We start from the raw sequence: 17,072 nt of genomic DNA, 5'->3' as shown, positions 1-17,072 counted from the left end.
GTTAATCTAAGATGTAATTTTTTTTTCTACAAGTCCCGAACTTTCCCTACTTCAGCCTACCTCAAGAGGGCTTTATTTTTATTTGTACTGTAATAATTTTTTTTCTGGAGTTCAAGGGCTGAGAATAACGCAGTAATTTTTATTTGTGATAGTCTAATAGAGATTTCAGTGGATTTTAAAAAGGGCAAGATATTTCTATATTACCTGTGTAACTTTAAATAAAATGTATATATGTGTGCAGGTATACATATATATGAAAAGGATTGGAAAAATCATGATTTTTTTTTTCCTTGTACTTTTCTCAGTCTTCAAATGTCTATATGCATTAACATGGACAGATATTTAAAATAAAGTCTGGTGAAAACCAGTCAGTTGCAGATGTATGTTAATACTAGTATGATAATATTTAACAGTCCATAGACAATAAAAACAAAGCTATTTTCCAGAGAAATATATATTCACATGAACATATCCAGGCGTATCCATATAAATTGACAACAGAAGATATGGAAGGATATAAACTCAACTGATGAAGTTCACTTCTGCAGAGGGGACTAGAATGGCAGGCCAAGTCAAGGACACTTGTGCCTTATCTGCAAAGTTTAGATTTTATTTGTGTTAATACAAGATTTTCCTGAGAGCCCTGCCCGGAGCTGAATGGGCGGTCACAGCCGGGCGCGGTCACGCAGGACGGTCTTTCTTCCCCACGCCCAACCAGGTCACGTGGGTCCTACTGGGTTAGGCAGACAGACAGGTTATCGTCCGTCTCGCTGTACAGATTCTTAAACTGCTTTTCAATCTGAGACCCGTTTGGAACAAGCCCGGATTTACATATCGGAGCAAAAGTTTGTTTTTAGATATATTGCATATTCCGAATAATTCTGTTGAGATCAGGTAAAAAGTTAAATGCATACACAAGCATTAAGTAGCTTCTTAGAAAAACCACTTGCCAGGCGGGTAGCGTGGCCGAGCGGTCTAAGGCGCTGGATTAAGGCTCCAGTCTCTTCGGGGGCGTGGGTTCGAATCCCACCGCTGCCAAGCTTGCTCCTGTTTTTTGTGCCCGTTGGGCCTTCGCTCCGGCTCCGTTTTGCATCCGCACCAGCGCCCCCTGCTGTGGGTCTTGCTCGGCGGAGGGGGCGGGCCCGCGCGCGCCGGGGCGGGGCATTGTGGGTAAGAGGAAGCGCGAGGGCCGGCCCGCTCCCCCCCACGTGTCCGCCGGAGTTTCTACAGCAGCAACATGGCCGCTGCCTGAGAGGAGAGCCCGACTGCCGCCGCCTCTGCAGCCCGCGGGTACCTGCTGGTTGCCGCCGCCCGTGCGCGGCCCCGCCGCAGAGGTGAGACCCTGTCTGACAGCGTCGGGGCTCGCCGTGAACCGCCGCCCTCCAAGGCGGGCTCAGGCCGGGTTCCCGAGTAGGCCGAGGAGGCCCGCGCTGTGCCGGGCCGCGGAGCCGGGGCCTCGCGGGACTCGGGCGGGGGGACGCGCCGACCGCCCCGGAGACCCCGGCCGCCCGCGCTGACTCAGGGTCCAGCCAGGCCGGAGCTCCTGTCCCGGGCGTCCGTGCCGGCCGGCGTGGCGCCGTGGGGCGGGCGCGAAGGGGGCTGACCCTCGCGACGGAGACCAGGCCTGTGGGGCAACGTGGCGGGCTCGATGGCAAGCACGGCCGCCCTCGCAACCTCCGGCTCGGCCGCCTCATTCATTTTTACCCCGGCGGCCACGGGGGCGTCGCTCACGGGCACGGTCGTGCGGGCCGTCAGCTTCCGAGTCGTTGGGCGTGGGACCAAAAGATCTGAGCAGTCCTCTCCGTGGCCGGTCTGTGAAATGGGGCAATAGGAGCCCTACCTCGGGGTCTCTTCGACAGCCAAGGGAAAGCTCTTCGGTGTGGCTATGCCTCAGACCTTCGTATATTGAAAGAAAACACTCGCCACGTAATAACAAATCTTCCCATAGGCTGCATGTAGTCCCTATTTAATCCTCGCTGCAGTCCTGTGGAGGCTGGTACTTTCATTGTGCCCGTTTTGGGGATGAAAATAGGAAAGGATGCTCGTGTTAAGTAGTTCGTTGTAGGTCATAGGTGATTATCAGTAGAGGTGGGATTTGAACCTACTGAGTTTAGCTCCAGAGTCCAATCTCTTACCCACTGTACTATACTGCCTCTTGTCAGAGAGGTGTGCAGAAGGCTGGTTAAGAATAAGAACAAGCTTTTTGTATCACTTAGACACGGGGTTCTTGAGCTGGTCACACAGTTCTCTGGTGCTGTGACCTTGGGCAATTTACCTACTCTCTGAACCTCAGTTTCCCCATTTCTCCATTGGGGATGGTAAATCTTGATTTGTGTGGCTAATGAGCAGATTAAATTATTATCATCAATTTTTGATGCTGGGCATTGTCAGGTATTGGGAGAACAGCAGTGAATTTTAAAAAGTAATGATCCCATAACAACCTTAATGAAGTGTCATTACTATTTCCACGTTGTGGTTGAGGAAACTGAAGAACTGAGAAACTTTCATGGAGTTTACATGCTGGTGCAGGAGACAGCCAAACCCTAAGCTGGGATTGACCAGGAAGTTCCAGGTTGTGATACCAGCCACTCAGGAAATAACCCAAAGAGCTGAGGCAGTGCAGTGGTACAGGCCTATAATCTATTCAGGAGTAGAGATCGGGGGTATCTGGGTTCAAAGCCAGCCCTGGAGAAAAAGTTCACTGAGATCCCATCTCAACCAGTAAAAGCTGGCCATAGAGGCCTGGACCTTCCCCTGTGTGTCAGGGAAGTGCCAGTAGAAGGATAGCCCTCCTGAGAATAAACATGAGACCCTCTTTGAAAAACAAGCCTAAAAGAAGAACTGAGGGGTATGCCTCAGGTGGTACCGTGCCTGCTTAACAAATACAGGTCCTGAGTTCAAATCCCAGTACTTCCAAAAAGAAAAAGGAGCTGTGGGGTGACTGGAACCAGGGGTTGGAGGAGGCTTTTAAGGGCCGGGGGGTCCAGTCATGGAGTGGGTAGGAGTGCAAGAGTGCTTATGGCTAATGACAAAGGGTGATTGGAAAAGCCCTGGGGGAAATGGATACTGGGCAGAGGTCCTTAGGATAGGGAGGCAGGGGCAAGATCAAGTAGGGCCTTAGGGGCCATGGGAAAGAGTTTGGATATTATTTTATATGACAGTTGAAGGGTTTTGAGCAGTAGGTGGTGTGATTTACTTATTACAAGGACTGGCTTTTGCTGGGAGAACTGGTGTTAGGAAAGAGGGGCCTTAGTTCTTAGTTGGGGGCGTGTCAGATCCTTGCTCTTCAGGCTGTAGGTGAAGATTTATTTGTGGGATGTAGTCTTCTTAAAGGGATTATCACCAGCATTTTTATTTGAATGAACAAGGGTAGAAAACATCACTGCATCATGTATAGCAGGGTTCTGTGAAAACTTGCTTCAGTCACGCAATTGAGCATGTGTCCTGGTCCTAGATACAAAAAGAACTTCTTACCCTGGGTCTTAGGCTAAAAACTTAGAAAGCCACTCACTGAGGAGAAGCTGAAGGGAGGTGACCACCGGTTACTTTGCAGTAACCGAATCAGATGTGGGATCCAGGGGGAAGTATGGCAGCCCTCCCCCCAGAAGACACCTTGTACTCCCATTTCCCAGGGCTGCGTGAAGGCCGCACCCTCTCAGTGTGCACTCTGTTTTCCTTGTTCACTTAGAAGTAAGTCCCCAGTCTCAGTTGGCCACAGAGCCAGCTGGGGGACAGAAGATGGTTGCCATGCATATATCTGTGGAGCTGGGGGATGGTGGTGTGCACGCCCTCTTTCTGTACAGTAACACAAGCCTTTTAAACTGGTCAACTTGATGGTCTGGACTTTGACCCAACTCCCTATTCCTGGACAGAATGATGGCCTGTTTCTGCCACTCTCAACATTCTACCACTCCAGACCTTCAGTGCTCAAAACTTTTATGTAGCTTTCTATTAGCATCCTAGTGGTCCATTTTTTTTCAAACTACAAACAGATACTGCATGCTTGCTGTGTGCTAAGCACTGGAGGCACAGCAAGGGAAAAATAGTCTAAAGTAAAGCCCGAGTAAAACTTGGTGGCAGTGGGGACAGATAGAGACCACCACAAATTGTCTCCTGGTGATACATTTATGGAGAAAGCCAGAGCAGAGAAAGGGGCACTTTGGAGTTTTGAATGCAACAACAGACATGGTCTTAGGGATGAGTGACATTTGAGTAAAAACCTAAAAAAGGTGCAGGAGGGAGATGTGAGGTTGTCAGAATAGAGCAGTTGCTCAGGCCCAGAGGTGGACTGGGAGGGAACAGAAGGGTCAGAGGCTTCTGGGGACAGGGTCTGAGAGGGAAAAGGGGTGGAGGGTTTTTCCCTCATGTGGGATGATGGAGGCAGGGTCTGAGCAAGCCCTCAAAGGCTCTTGTGCTGAGTGGCACCATCTGATTTAGCTTGCTAATGGGCCACTGGCTGGCTGTATGGTCAAGGAATGACTGCAGGGTGAAGCAGGAGACCAGCCAGGAGGCTATTGCTGTGATCCAGCCATCTTTTGCAAGTAGAACTAATGGGATTTTCTGGTATAGGACAAGGGGAAGAGAAGCCAAGGATGATGCCAGTGGTTTGGCCTGGGTAGTCTCTAGCTCAGGACTGTAATCGAGAGGATTTCTGGTGGGAGGCCTAGATGATCTTGAACCTTATGGTGAGGGATTATGCCCTTTACATCTTGACCAGTTCAGATAAACAGTGGGGTGCTCTTGGCCAGATACAGAGGTTTGGGATCTGCTGAGGTCTGGGGGTACCCAGCTGCCTTCCTAACCATGACCACCCCTACCCGGGGGCAGAGGAGAAGTCAGCCCTTCTTCCCCCAGCAGGGAGACCTTTCCTTCTCCCTTTGCCTGGAGTTCCTCCTCCCTCTGTTTTTGGTTTGTCCCAACCCTTCCCTTCCGTTAGCCCAGGCTGTTTGTCCTTCCCCAGTGGTGAGGTCCTTCTCCTGAGCCCCTACCCATAGTTGTCACCTCAGGTTTCAAGGCTTGGACTTGAAGTCTAGTGGGCTGTATTGCTTACCAAGTGGGGACAGTCAAGGTACCTCCCAGGGTTGTTGCATAATATATGTGAGAGAACAGTGTGTAAAGATAGTCATTTTTATGCCAGAAACACAGAAGAGTTGTTGGCTCACTTGATGTAGGATCAGAGGCAGCTTGATAATCAAATATCAGGGCAGAGTCTCCCTGAAAGTCCCCTGACCCGTCTCCTCATTTGACACTGTTTTTTTACCACTTCCCCAAGGCTTTGTGTCGAGTGTTTTGATTGTGGCTGTTGACCAGCCATGTCCATCCTCTGCCCTGGCTGTGAGTGGTCAAGAAACTCTTAAAACCAGTCATTAATTTTTTTTCCCAGAGGTACAGCCTATGTGTTGACTTGGTTCTACTCACTTACACCTATTTCTTGGTTGTATCTGTCTTTCCCTTCTGTCCCTTCCCTCTCTTCCTCCCTCCTTTTTTTGTCAATAGAGTGTATGTTAGCTGTCTGCTGTTGAGTCTACTGTAGACCCAGAGGTTGGTTTGTGTTTGTCTTGAGTTCCCCACTCCATGTGTGGGGCCTGTCTAGGAATAGCCCCCCCGCAGTGTTCGTTGAATGATTGGCTGATGATCTGGGTCTTTTATTCTCCTTTGCAGACCGAGGCGAGGACTACACGGCTGGCTGTCCCTAGTATGGCCAATGAAGAGGATGACCCAGTTGTACAGGAGGTAACCACTGTCACTTGTGCCCTTCCCAGGTTGTTGGCAGCAGGGCCAAGCCCTTTCCCATGTCCTCAGTCAGTGCCCTAGGGGTTCCTACTCCTGGCTGTTGCCCCTGCCATCCCCAGACATCTGTATACTGACCTTTCCTTCCTTCAGGTCTCTGATCCAGCACCCTGATCATAGTGCAGGATCCATGATGGCCCCTAGATGTAGGTTCACTGGCTGTTCTGCCTGTTGACCACTAGGTGTGCAAAGTCAGTATAGGGCCTGGCTCTCTGTCGACTCTTGAGTGAGATAAAAGATTTGACAGCCCCCCTCCTGGGCTTATTGGATCTAGTTGTTCAACCATTCACTTGATCAACAGTGTGCCAGGACATGATGGAAGCGAGAGCACACAAGGGAGGTGTGAGGATAGGTACGACACCTAAAAAATTGGCTAGCATTTGTTGCCTTTAGAGCAGAGAAACTAAAGCAGATATCTTAAAAGCAACTGAGGCCAATAGGAAAAGGGGACCAGGAACTAGAGAAAAGGTTAGATCAAAAAGAATTAACCTAGAAGGTAACACACACGCACAAGAAATTAATGTGAGTCAGCTCCCTGTGTAGCTATCCTTGTCTCAACCAGCAAAAACCCTTGTTCCTTCCTATTATTGCTTATACTCTCTCTGTAACAAAATTAGAAATAAAGGCAAAATAGTTTCTGCTGGGTATTGAGGGGGTGGGGGGGAGAGGGAGGGGACAGAGTGGGTGGTAAAGGAGGGGGTGGGGGCAGGGGGCAGAAATGACCCAAGCCTTGTATGCACATATGAATTAAAAAAAAAAAAAAAAGTGCCAGGACTGTGACACAACAGCGAGCAAGGCCATGGCCTTGTCCCCAGGAAGCTTTTGGGATAGGGATGAGTTTCAGGATGCAGACTGAGGGGAGGCAAATTCCAGAGTCACCATGAAAAGAGAAAATTGTTTTTGGTCAAACTTGGTCCTCAGCACCCTTCCAATCCAGGACTCGCCTTTGGAAGGCCAAACTAGCTGCATCTGCCCATGGCCACCCCATGTGAGTGAGGGCCCAGGCATGGTGAGGGTCTGTGGACACAAATAAAGTAGTTCTTGCTTGTTTAGGGAGTGCTGCTCACTAAGCTTAAGGATTTGAGCTATTTAAACACATTTTAACTGCAGTTACACTGCAGAAACCAAGTTATGGCAGAGGTGATTGGTGCTGGCATTAAGGGAGCCCAAGGGACTTGAGGACAGGGGCAACAGCTTCATGTGCTTCTGCTCAGGTGATGACTCTTAGTGAATTGTTGAGGCTTGGGGTATGCATGAAGGAAGAATATGTGCACAGGCCTGGGACAGGATAGAACACTGATCATGTGCAGAGCTGGGAAGCAGGAGGGAAACTGCGCAGTGGGTTTGGGGTGGTTATTGTGAGGAAGGAAGAAGTGCCAGGTGGGTCATGAAGGGCCTCCAAGCTATCTTAAAATAAGGTGGCAGGCCAATCCAGGAGAGGTGAGATGGGAGGCACAGAACAGAAACACAGGCAGATATAATAGGGAACCCTCCTTTGCTCAGCTCACAGAAAACATCTAACCTGGCTCTGTAAGGCATCCTGATGGGGCGGGCTAGGTGAGCTCTTGTCCTGGTCACTGGGAGCTGTTAGGAGGGAGCCCTGCATATGTCTGGTTTGGAGACCTGGTTCCGTTTGTTTTTAGCATGAGCTGAGCTATTTCCTCCTCCCTCAAACTGCCTCTGAGTCACTGCCCCTAACTAAAATTCAAGGAGAGTTTATGCTGGGGCCAACAGCCCTGTGTTCTGTGTCCTGGTTAAGTCTTCTCCCCTTGTTCCCAGATCGACGTGTACTTGGCCAAAAGTCTGGCAGAGAAGCTGTATCTGTTTCAGGTAAATACGGGACTTTAAGGTAAAGGGGAATAAGCCAGTGTTCTGGAGCAGTGGAGAGGATGAGACAGCACGGGAAACATTGGTCTTGCTTAGAATTCTCCACATGGAGTTTGAAAAGCTAGCTTCTTTACTGGTGTGGGTGGCTGACACTAGTTTCTTCAAGATGTGAAAGCAAGGGAGGCAGAGCTAAGCAGTAGTTACCTCAGGCCCTGGGATCATCAGGATTTAGCTTCCAAGCTTCCTGGTGCTTACTATAGGCTGTGTTCTTAGACTGACCCTACAGGAAGAGGAGAGAAGGTAAACCCACCCCATGAACACCTCAGCCCAGGCCTTGTGCCTGGTCTGTATTGTGAATAAGGTGTGAGAAGAAAGAAAAAAAGAAAAAAAAAAAGATTCAGGTTGCAACTTTTGGGCAAGTTAATCTCCGTGAGCCTCAGCTTCCTCACTTACAAAGTGCTGATCACAGTAATGCCTGCATCAGAGACCCTGTGAGGATTGGATGTGTCCACATTAAATGCTTGGGACACTGCTGGCATGTTGTTTGTGCTGATAGTGACTACTGCTGCTGTCATGGAGGTAGTTTTAGTCCTGCTAGCTGTCATTGCCCCTCCCTGCTGGGCCAGTAGTGGTGAACATGTATTGAGCACTTACTGTATACATGCACTGTTTAAAGCCCTATTTATTTATTTATTTTTGTGGGACTAGGTTTGAACTCAGGGCTTTGCATTTGTAAGGCAGGTGCTCTACTGCTTGAGCCATGCCTTGAGTCTATTTTGCTCTGATTATTTTGGAGATGGTGTCTCTCAAACTATTTGCCTGAACTGGCCTTGAACAGAGATCCTCTCAATTTCAGCCTCCCAAGTAGTTAGTTTTATAGGAGCCACCAGTGTCGGTATAAAGCACTTTTTTGTAAGTTAACTCATTTAGTCCCAGAATCACCACGATGGTGGTGGGTATGTTTTTATAGTAGTTTTAGTAAGATACAATTCACATGTACAATTTCCATTCAAGTCTAAAGTGCAGTGGCTTTTAATCTATCTTACCACAATCTATTTTAGCTTTTCCAAAAGTGACCCTGTATCTACACTCAGTCCCCTTCCCACCTCCAGTCCATGGCAACCATCGACTCACTTTCCATTTGTGAATGTGTCTGTTTTGGACATTTCATACCCATGGCATCAAGCATATACGCCTTTTGTGGCTGGCCTCTTTGATGTAGACTTCACCCATGTTGTAGCATATTTCTGTACTTCGTTTTTTATGACTCGTCGATATAGTAGTTTGTTTACCCATTCATCAGTTGATGGCTGTTTGGCTTGTTTCCACTTTTTGGCCATCCTGAATAATGTTCTTCTGAATGAGTGCACAAGGTTTTGTGTGGATGTGTGTTTTTGTTTGTTACAGGCGTATACCTGTGAGAGGAATACACCTAGGAGGCCATATGGTCACACTGTTTAAATTTGGGGAGAACTGCTGGACTGTTTGGCACCATTTTACATTTTCAACAATAATGTGGTTATTTTAAGTACTCATAAGCCAGGCGTGGTGGTTTATGGCTGTAATCCCAGACTTGGAGCAGGAAGATCACAAGTTTGAGGGCATTCTGGACTATGTAGTGAGACTCTGCCTAAAAAAAAAAAGTTACGAGTACTTCTTTTCTTGGTGATACTGGAGTTTGAACTTGCAGTTGCAAGGATCTACCACTTGAATCTTTAGTTCCTTTTCTTTCTTTCTTTCTTTTTTTTTTTTTTTTCTTTTGTAGTTCTGTGGTTTTGGACTCAGGGCCTATACCTTGAGCTTTATTTTTTGGTGATGGGTTTTTTTCGAGATAGGGTCTTGCAAGCTATTTTCCAGGACTGGCTACAAACCTCAATCCTCCTGATCTCTGCCTCCTGAGTAGCTAGGATTACAGGCATGAGCCACCAGCACCCAACCTTTAGTTATTTTTCAAATAGGGTATTGTGTTCTTGTTCTGACCAACCTGGACCTCAATCTGTTTATACCTCTCACAAAGCTGGGATTACATGTTTGTGCCATCACGCCCAGCTTATTGGTTGAGGTGGAGTCTTACTTTTTGCCCAGGCAAAAAGCTGTCTTCCAATAGTGATCCAGTCTCCACCTATACCTGGCCAGTTTGAGTACTTCGATTCTGTGTTTCACATAAGAGAAGGAGGCGCAGGCAGGCTCTGACTTCCCCAGGGCCTGGGGCAGGTGCAGAGTGACACCTGCTGAAAATGGGCCTGGTGTTCGTTCTTCAGGTTCTGCTTCTATAGCTGTGGAGATGGGGCCTGTCATTTGGGCCTTCTGAGCCTGCATCCTTGTCTGACTGCAGAGTGGTGGTGACAGAGACGGAGGCTTGTGTGTGCATTGTATGCTGGGCCTTGTGCTGGTGCCAGTTCCATTTGCCTTGTCCATACTCAGCAGACCTGGTAGGGGGAACACAAGCAACAGTGGGCGGGAGCTCAGGCCTGTCTGCTTCTAGAACCTGTGGTCTTCCCCATCACTCATCTCAGCCCAGGTCCAGCGGTGTCAGGGCAGCCCTAGCCTCGGGCCTCAGCATACCAGGGTCTTCTGGGCTGTTGGGGAAGGCCTTTCCCACCCAGTGCTGGCCCTTCTCAAGGCCTCTGTGCAGAGCAGCTGGACTCCAGGCTGCTTCTCCACCAAAGCTGCCCCAGTCAACAGAGTGGCAGGAGCTGCTGTGTTGTTGTTGAGTGAGCTTTTAGAAAATGGCTGCCTTTTTAGCTAGAAGGTGGCTGATCCTCAGTGGCCCCAAGGTAGCACTGCCATGCTTCCTACAGGCTCCCTGCAGAGGCTGCCATAGTTCCAGGCAGTGATGGCCTGAGCTTTGGACGATGGGACCAAACCATGGCTTGTCTACCACAGCCCACAGAGGGGGAGGAGGAGGAGGAGAGGGAAAGTGCACCTGTGGGGACGAGTGTGCAGAGGGTCCTGTGTGTTCAGAGCGAGGACTCGGGTTTCAGATCAGACTGTCCAGCGCAAGCCATTTACATAAAGAGGACTTTACACAGGGCACTGTAGCCCAGAGAGGGCATGGGGCTGGTAACTGGTACATCCCAACCAGTGGTGTGAAACTGTGGGAAAGTTCACACACAGGCAAAAGGAGAGAATGGGATTGTGAATTCCACTGTCCCTTGTCCAGCTGAACTCAGCTGTGAGCAACACTAGGCCACAGTGTTCTCTGATACTTGTGGTCTCATTTCTCACACATGGCCTGTCAACTGGTAGTTTGACCTCATGCCTTTACTCTTGCCTCTCCAGCCATGCTGTGAGTTACTAGAGCCTCATAACCCCGGTTTGACTTGCTGATGTTGTGAAGGGCATTCTAAAACTGCCCTGGGGAAAAAGGTTGAGAGGAGTCAGTGTAGTGGGACTGCGGTGGAGACTGCGGGGGTAGGGTAGGAGGTGAGGGGGGCTCATGGTAGGGTGTGTTGGACTTGGACTGCGCTGGTCTCTGCTTGGGGCAGAATTGGGGTGGCTGGGGCCCCTGAAGCCCAGCTCTTGTCAAGGCTGTTCAGGATGGACTGATGGCTCCCTTCTTCTCCGTCTGTTTCCAGTACCCTGTGCGACCAGCCTCGATGACCTACGATGACATTCCACACCTTTCAGCCAGGATCAAGCCCAGGCAGCAAAAGGTGATGGAGGCACTGGGGAGGGGTCTCATGGATGTGAGGAGATGGAAGCCCAGAGAAGGGGAGATTGGAGGATTAGAATAGCAGCTTTCAGGGTCTTAAAGACTGAGGAAGGAAAGGGAGGGGCTGCTTTCGGACTGAAAGAGGCTCCATATGAAGTGGAGAATGGGTGGGCGAATAGAAGCTCAGGTTCTCAGGGCAGGGCAGTTTTGATGTGAAGCAGGCTCAACAGGAAAATATATGCCCAGCAGGATGGGGTAAGGGGCAAGAGTGGAGACACATGCCATGGTCGTGGGGTTGGCTATAGCTTTCACCCTCTGTGGTTACAGAAATGCTACCACAGGATTGCCAGTTCTGAGTTTTTCAAGTGAGGTTGGAGATGAGGGTGTTTATAAGAAACTGCTCCATTTTTAAACCATGCCACCTAATTCAGATCTTGGGGATGGAATGTGGGGGACATAAAAGACTGTGTGAGCTACCTCCACCCCCAGAAGAAAGAATTGTGGTATTTCTGTAGGAATTGGGGGTTGTGGCCCATGCCCGTAGGAGGAGACCCATGTCAGTCAGTATTGTTTCTGGGTTGGGTTGGGGGTGTCCTTGGGAAGATGTGTTGTGGTCCTCACACCTGGGATTGGTGCTTGGTGCCCCAAGGTAGAGCTTGAGATGGCCATCGACACCCTGAATCCCAACTATTGCCGCAGCAAAGGGGAGCAGATCGCGCTGAATGTGGACGGTGCCTGCGCTGATGAGACCAGCACATACTCCTCGTGAGTCCCCTGGCCCAGCCCTTTGAGCTCTACTCTGTCCCCACCTTTGGAGGGCTAGGCTGTCACAGACCCTCCTCTTCTAAGCTTTCCTCTGGGCCCCTCCTCAATGCATCTTTTGGTCCAAAAACAAGGCTGTGGGTTTCTCATCTCCTGACACCCCTCTGGAGTCAGATGGAGGTCACTCTTGGTATTGGCTGTGGTCTGTGGCAGGTGCATTTCTTAGGTGTCTGGGGTGGTGTGGGCTGGACCTGCCAGCCTCCATCTGGAGCTTCCTTCCTTTGATGTTGTCTTCCCTGCTGTCCCAGGAAGCTGATGGACAAGCAGACCTTCTGCTCTTCCCAGACCACCAGTAACACCTCCCGTTATGCAGCTGCACTCTACAGGCAAGGTACTGGGTTGGTCATCTTGGGGCTGGCTGGACAGGGAGACTTTACCCAGTCTTGTGTCTGGTACCTGCCTCTACTGAGCACTAGACCCTGCAGGGTCTGGGCAGTGTGGAAATAACTGTAGGAATCAGGGCACTAGAAGGGACTGCCTCTGGGGTGGCACTTGGGGCTAGACACACCCCAACCTGATACAGCCCTGGTTCCAAAATCTCTTCTTCCTGGGACACAGATACACTGTCCGGAACTCTTCCTACACTCATAGAGCATAGCATAACTTTGGGACCAGGTGGTGGGATTTTGTTAAATTGCAATTACCTATGACCCAGAGATTCCATTCATGATAGTTCAAAAGTGGAAACAACCCAAAGGTGACCAACTGATGTATGGGTGACACATGGTGTCATCTGTACAATGAAGTGGCAGTTGGCCATACAAAGGAGTAAAGCCCTGATACATGCTTTTCTTGTGGATGAACCTTGCCGACATTAAGCTCAGTGGAGAAAGCCAAGCTCAGGACCACACACTGTATGCCCCCATTTCTATGAAATGTCTAGAGTAAGCAAATTCACAGAGACAGAGAACTGATAGGTGGTTTCCAGGGACAAAGGGGAGGGTGATGTTGGGATTGACTAGTTCTTTTGGGGGTGATGAGAATGTGCTAAAATTGATTGTGGTGCTGGGGCCATGACTCTGAATACATTAACATACGTTCAGTGGTGTGCTTTAAGTGGGGGAATTGTATGGTATCTAAGTCATAGCTCAATAAACTGGTGAAAAGTAGAAGGTGCTTGATAAAAAATGAGTCTTAGAAAGCAATAAGTGAAACTAATCTGAACACCGAAGAAACAATACAATCAAAAGTAGGGTCACACAATTACAATTTTATATTTTGAACTGTATTTCAAGGATGTAGCTCCTTAAAGTCACATTTCCTGCAGCCACGCCATCAGGATAGGTCATAGTCCTAGTCAGAGGCCACAGACTCCTCCAGGCTCTGGCAGTGCCACTTCTCCACCCACATTGGCACTAGCAGACTTTTTAATGGGATTTTGGCAAGAAGAGGTGGGAGGATGAGAAGAGGAAAGTGGGTTGCAAGGTGGGGAAGCAAGAGAGGTCTGGTGAGGCCTGGAGGGGAAAGGAAAGTGGGTCGGGTACCCATCCTTGCTGGTGCAAACAGTGCTAGGAGAGCAGCCTTGAGTGTTGGGGAGCATTGGGAGGCAACCTGCAGGAAGTGGCTTTGAGCAGAAGCATCCAGACTCCTGTCCTGGGCTGGGTCTGTGCTTGCTGTGCTTTGTAGGACTTGCTGAAATTAGGAATGGCCCCTGGCCTGGGGGTCCCAAGGCTCTAGTGTCTAGGGGTGGAGTAGGCATGGGAAGTGGTTTGGCAGTGGGCCTAGGCCTTCAGGGGATGTGGTGAGTCCTTTGAGTCAGCTTGGGTGTGTCACCTTCAGTTCCTAGAGGCAGGTTCAAGCCCTTCTTCCTCTGCCAGGTGAGCTCCACCTGACGCCTTTACATGGCATCCTACAGCTGCGGCCCAGCTTCTCCTACCTGGACAAGGCAGACGCCAAGCACCGTGAGAGAGAAGCCGCCAATGAAGGTGAGCCCTGGATCCCTAGCTCTGTTACCTGTCTTTGTGGGCTGACTTGGGCCCCTGCTTGGGAAAAAGGTCCTCTACCCATTACTGTTCCCCAGCAGCACCCACCCACCCACCCACATGTGGAACAATAAAACATGTCTCCATACATTGCCAAATGCCCCTTGGGGTAAACTGCCCTTAGTGGAGACAACTGACTGAGGCAGGTTCCTAAGACTGTTGGCGAGTGGGCAGGTACTCTGACTGGCTTCCCTGTGGGTAGGGTTCAGGCAAGACTGGGCCAGCAACCCCAGCAGAGGCAGAGAGCAGTGGCTTGCTTCTCTTGCAGCTGGGGACTCTTCACAGGACGAGGCGGAAGAAGATGTGAAGCAGATCACTGTGAGCTCTAGCCCTGGATGGGAGGGAGCAGCCTAGGCTGCAGGACAGTAAGGGGTGGAAGGGACTTGCCTGTCCTGGGTGTGATGGAGACTGTCCATCCTCTTGGCCTACTTGCTGGCTGCCTGGAGGCAGCAATCTAACTCTGCTCAGCTGGGTGTGTTGCTGTGAGTGGGAGGACAGCCTCTTTCTGTGTGGGAGGTGTAGGATCCTGGGTTGGGGATAGAAGTGGAGGGAAGCCATGGCTTATCCCTGCTGAACATCAGGTAGGCACACAAAGTTCATTTACTCGTGTCGTTCTGCACTTCCAATGGTGCACTGAAGACCAGCTGTCATTCTCATACTTACTCCTGAACTTGAAAGATTATTTGAAGAATATTATTTAAAAGGATGTAGATTACAATGAGTATTGAAAGAAAAATGCTGCACAAACACTGATGTAGCTGGCACATGATATGACTGAAGTTGTGGGTGTTGGTGCACCCTTAAGGATATTTGTATGCATCCTGAACTGACAGGATGGTCAGCCTGCAAGAGGTTTGTCCTGTTCTCAGCAGTTTGGTGGGCAACCTTAGAAACCTCTCATTCCCTCTTGGGACTCAAACCCCTGTCTGATAAGGTGTGCCTTGGTGCCCCAGGGTTTTACATTGGCAGAACCCCTGAGCAGGGCAAGCTGTCCCCCAATTGGGCAGCACAGAGACAGGCATGTGGTTAGCGTATGTCAGTAAACGAGTGAGGTAGAGTAGAAATGAACAATATGGGGTTCTTTGATTTCCTGGTAAGGGCTGGGACTCAGCCCAGGGAGGACTATAGGCTGAGAGTGTGATCCCCCCACCCCATCAGGTACGGTTCTCACGACCGGAGTCAGAGCAGGCCCGCCAGCGGCGTGTACAGTCCTACGAGTTCCTGCAGAAGAGGCAGGCAGAAGAGCCCTGGGTCCAGCTGCACTACTGTGGCCTGAGGGTGAGCCAGGTGCATTGTCTCCCGTCTGAGCTCCTTCACGCTGTCCTTGCCACATGCTAATACCACACTATGAAAGAGTATGAAGTCCTGTAGGCAGCTTCTGTCCCTTCCCCCATCCTACTTACATGCACTTGAGGGAACGGGAGGCTGAAATGCCAGCCTGTGATTCCTCCTAGACTCTGGGCTCTCTTGGAGCAGGACGGGAAGTGGCTTGCTGGGTTCCCAGCGGGGCTAGCGTTTGGAATGTGTTTTTTGCATATCATGGGCTCTAGTTGCAGGCCAGGCATTTTATCAGTGGCTGTGGTAGAGAATGCTATTTGTTTTGTGCTTTAAGGTTCAATTCCTACCTGCCTGGGGGAATTTTCACTACGCTAGGTTTCAATTCATGTATTAATTTATGAACCTTAGCTGTGAAACTGTATTTAGCAAGGAAAGCAATTGAATATTAGCTCCCAAGGACACCTGGACTGCAGCTCCCCAATGTTCTTTGCAAAGGAGAACAGCTCTTCATTTCTTTGGAAACTCCTTGGAAGAGATTTGTATTGACAGAACCTTAAATTTAGGGTCAGATTTCCAGACACTCACTGTGGGCAAGTTATCTAGCTTCTCTGAGCTTCAGTTTACTTATCTGTAAAATTGGCATTATAAAAACCTTACAGAATTATTTTGTACATACACAGGCATTGGAACAGAGCCTGGCACATGATAGGTGCTCAGCTATGATTTTGGCCATTGGTAGCAGTGTTTCTGCATTATAGACAGGACGCTGAGGCCAGGCAAGCCATAAAGCCGGATGCTTGGGGTGCTGTACTTATGAGGCAAAGTGGGGCCCTGTGGCTGACACTGGAGCGGGATAGCAGGGCTGGAGTGGGATGGGATGGAGGACGTTGGATAACCCTTTGCCTTGCTCCTCTTCCCAACAGGACAGCCGCTCAGAGCATGAGCGTCAGTACCTGCTGTGCCAGGGCTCCAGCGGGGTGGAGAACACAGAGCTTGTCAAGTCTCCCAGGTGGGACTGGCATTGGCTGATGGCCTGGGAGGGTTCCTGGGGTGCAGTCCTTCCTTGGTACTGTGGCCCCTTCTCTGCATGGAAAAGGGAGGGAGAGCTATTGCCCCTGGGAAGACGTGAGCCCCACTTTGGTAGGGCTTTATATCATCTGCAGAGCCGAGGCTGCACCTAAGGAAGCCAGGGCTGTCTGCAGCCTGTGGTCATATGAGGGCTAGAGCCTCTGACCCCCTGCCCTCTCCCCACAGTGAGTACCTCATGATGCTGATGCCACCTAGCCAGGAGGAGGAGAAGTGAGTAAGGGGCTGGTTGCTTCCCTCCCCCTCTCCTGTGGACATTCTCTAACCCCCTTACCTTCATTGTCAACAGAGACAAGCCTGTGGCCCCCAGCAACATCCTGTCCATGGCTCAGCTGCGCACGCTGCCCCTGGCTGACCAGATCAAGATACTGATGAAGAACGGTGGGTACTGCCCTCTTCTCCCAGGGACAGAGGAGTTTATGGGACAGTCAGAGGCCCCAGGGGCAAGGCCAGAGATTCATGCTGCCTAGGTTTATATCTCCACACTTGTGTGGGCTAGTAATATACCACAATGGTGCAGAGGCTTCTTTTGACAGCTCTGAACCTTCTTCCTTGTGATGTCCCTAATTTAGGAACCTAGATAGGTCACTGACCTGAGTCTCAGTTTATCTATCTAATAGCAACTCTGGGGG

The 17,072-nt window shown here is 50.0% G+C and overlaps 1 protein-coding gene and 2 non-coding genes across 6 annotated transcripts in view; all 3 read left to right on the top strand.

Moving 5' to 3' along the window:
* The first annotated feature begins 956 nt into the window (after positions 1–956).
* On the top strand, positions 957–1,038 carry Trnal-aag (transfer RNA leucine (anticodon AAG)). Its single transcript has one exon. It is a non-coding gene; the product is annotated as a tRNA-Leu (tRNA).
* A 102-nt stretch (positions 1,039–1,140) lies between these two features.
* Polr3e (RNA polymerase III subunit E) overlaps positions 1,141–17,072 on the top strand; it is a 28,074-nt gene continuing 12,142 nt past the window's right edge. The window contains exons 1-12 of one of the 4 annotated variants that reach the window (XM_020163537.2): positions 1,147–1,334; positions 5,662–5,733; positions 7,570–7,620; positions 11,196–11,273; positions 11,922–12,037; positions 12,343–12,425; positions 13,912–14,019; positions 14,345–14,394; positions 15,235–15,363; positions 16,278–16,363; positions 16,609–16,653; positions 16,730–16,821. In XM_020163537.2, the coding sequence (XP_020019126.1) occupies positions 5,698–5,733; positions 7,570–7,620; positions 11,196–11,273; positions 11,922–12,037; positions 12,343–12,425; positions 13,912–14,019; positions 14,345–14,394; positions 15,235–15,363; positions 16,278–16,363; positions 16,609–16,653; positions 16,730–16,821 (874 nt within the window). In that variant the 5' untranslated portion in view covers positions 1,147–1,334; positions 5,662–5,697. Of the gene's footprint in view, positions 1,335–5,661; positions 5,734–7,567; positions 7,621–11,195; positions 11,274–11,921; positions 12,038–12,342; positions 12,426–13,911; positions 14,020–14,344; positions 14,395–15,234; positions 15,364–16,277; positions 16,364–16,608; positions 16,654–16,729; positions 16,822–17,072 lie in introns of those variants that run through there. The other 3 variants (XM_020163533.2, XM_074060224.1, XM_020163536.2) reach the window with 3 other exon arrangements.
* Positions 7,856–7,987, top strand: LOC141418715 (small nucleolar RNA SNORA51). The gene has a single exon (XR_012443369.1). It is a non-coding gene; the product is annotated as a small nucleolar RNA SNORA51 (small nucleolar RNA).

The sequence above is a fragment of the Castor canadensis genome, chromosome 17, assembly GCF_047511655.1.
Source record: "Castor canadensis chromosome 17, mCasCan1.hap1v2, whole genome shotgun sequence".
Taxonomy (NCBI): Eukaryota; Metazoa; Chordata; class Mammalia; order Rodentia; family Castoridae; genus Castor; species Castor canadensis.
Note: the sequence above shows the minus strand (reverse complement) of the source record. Positions and strands in the feature narration are given on the sequence as shown.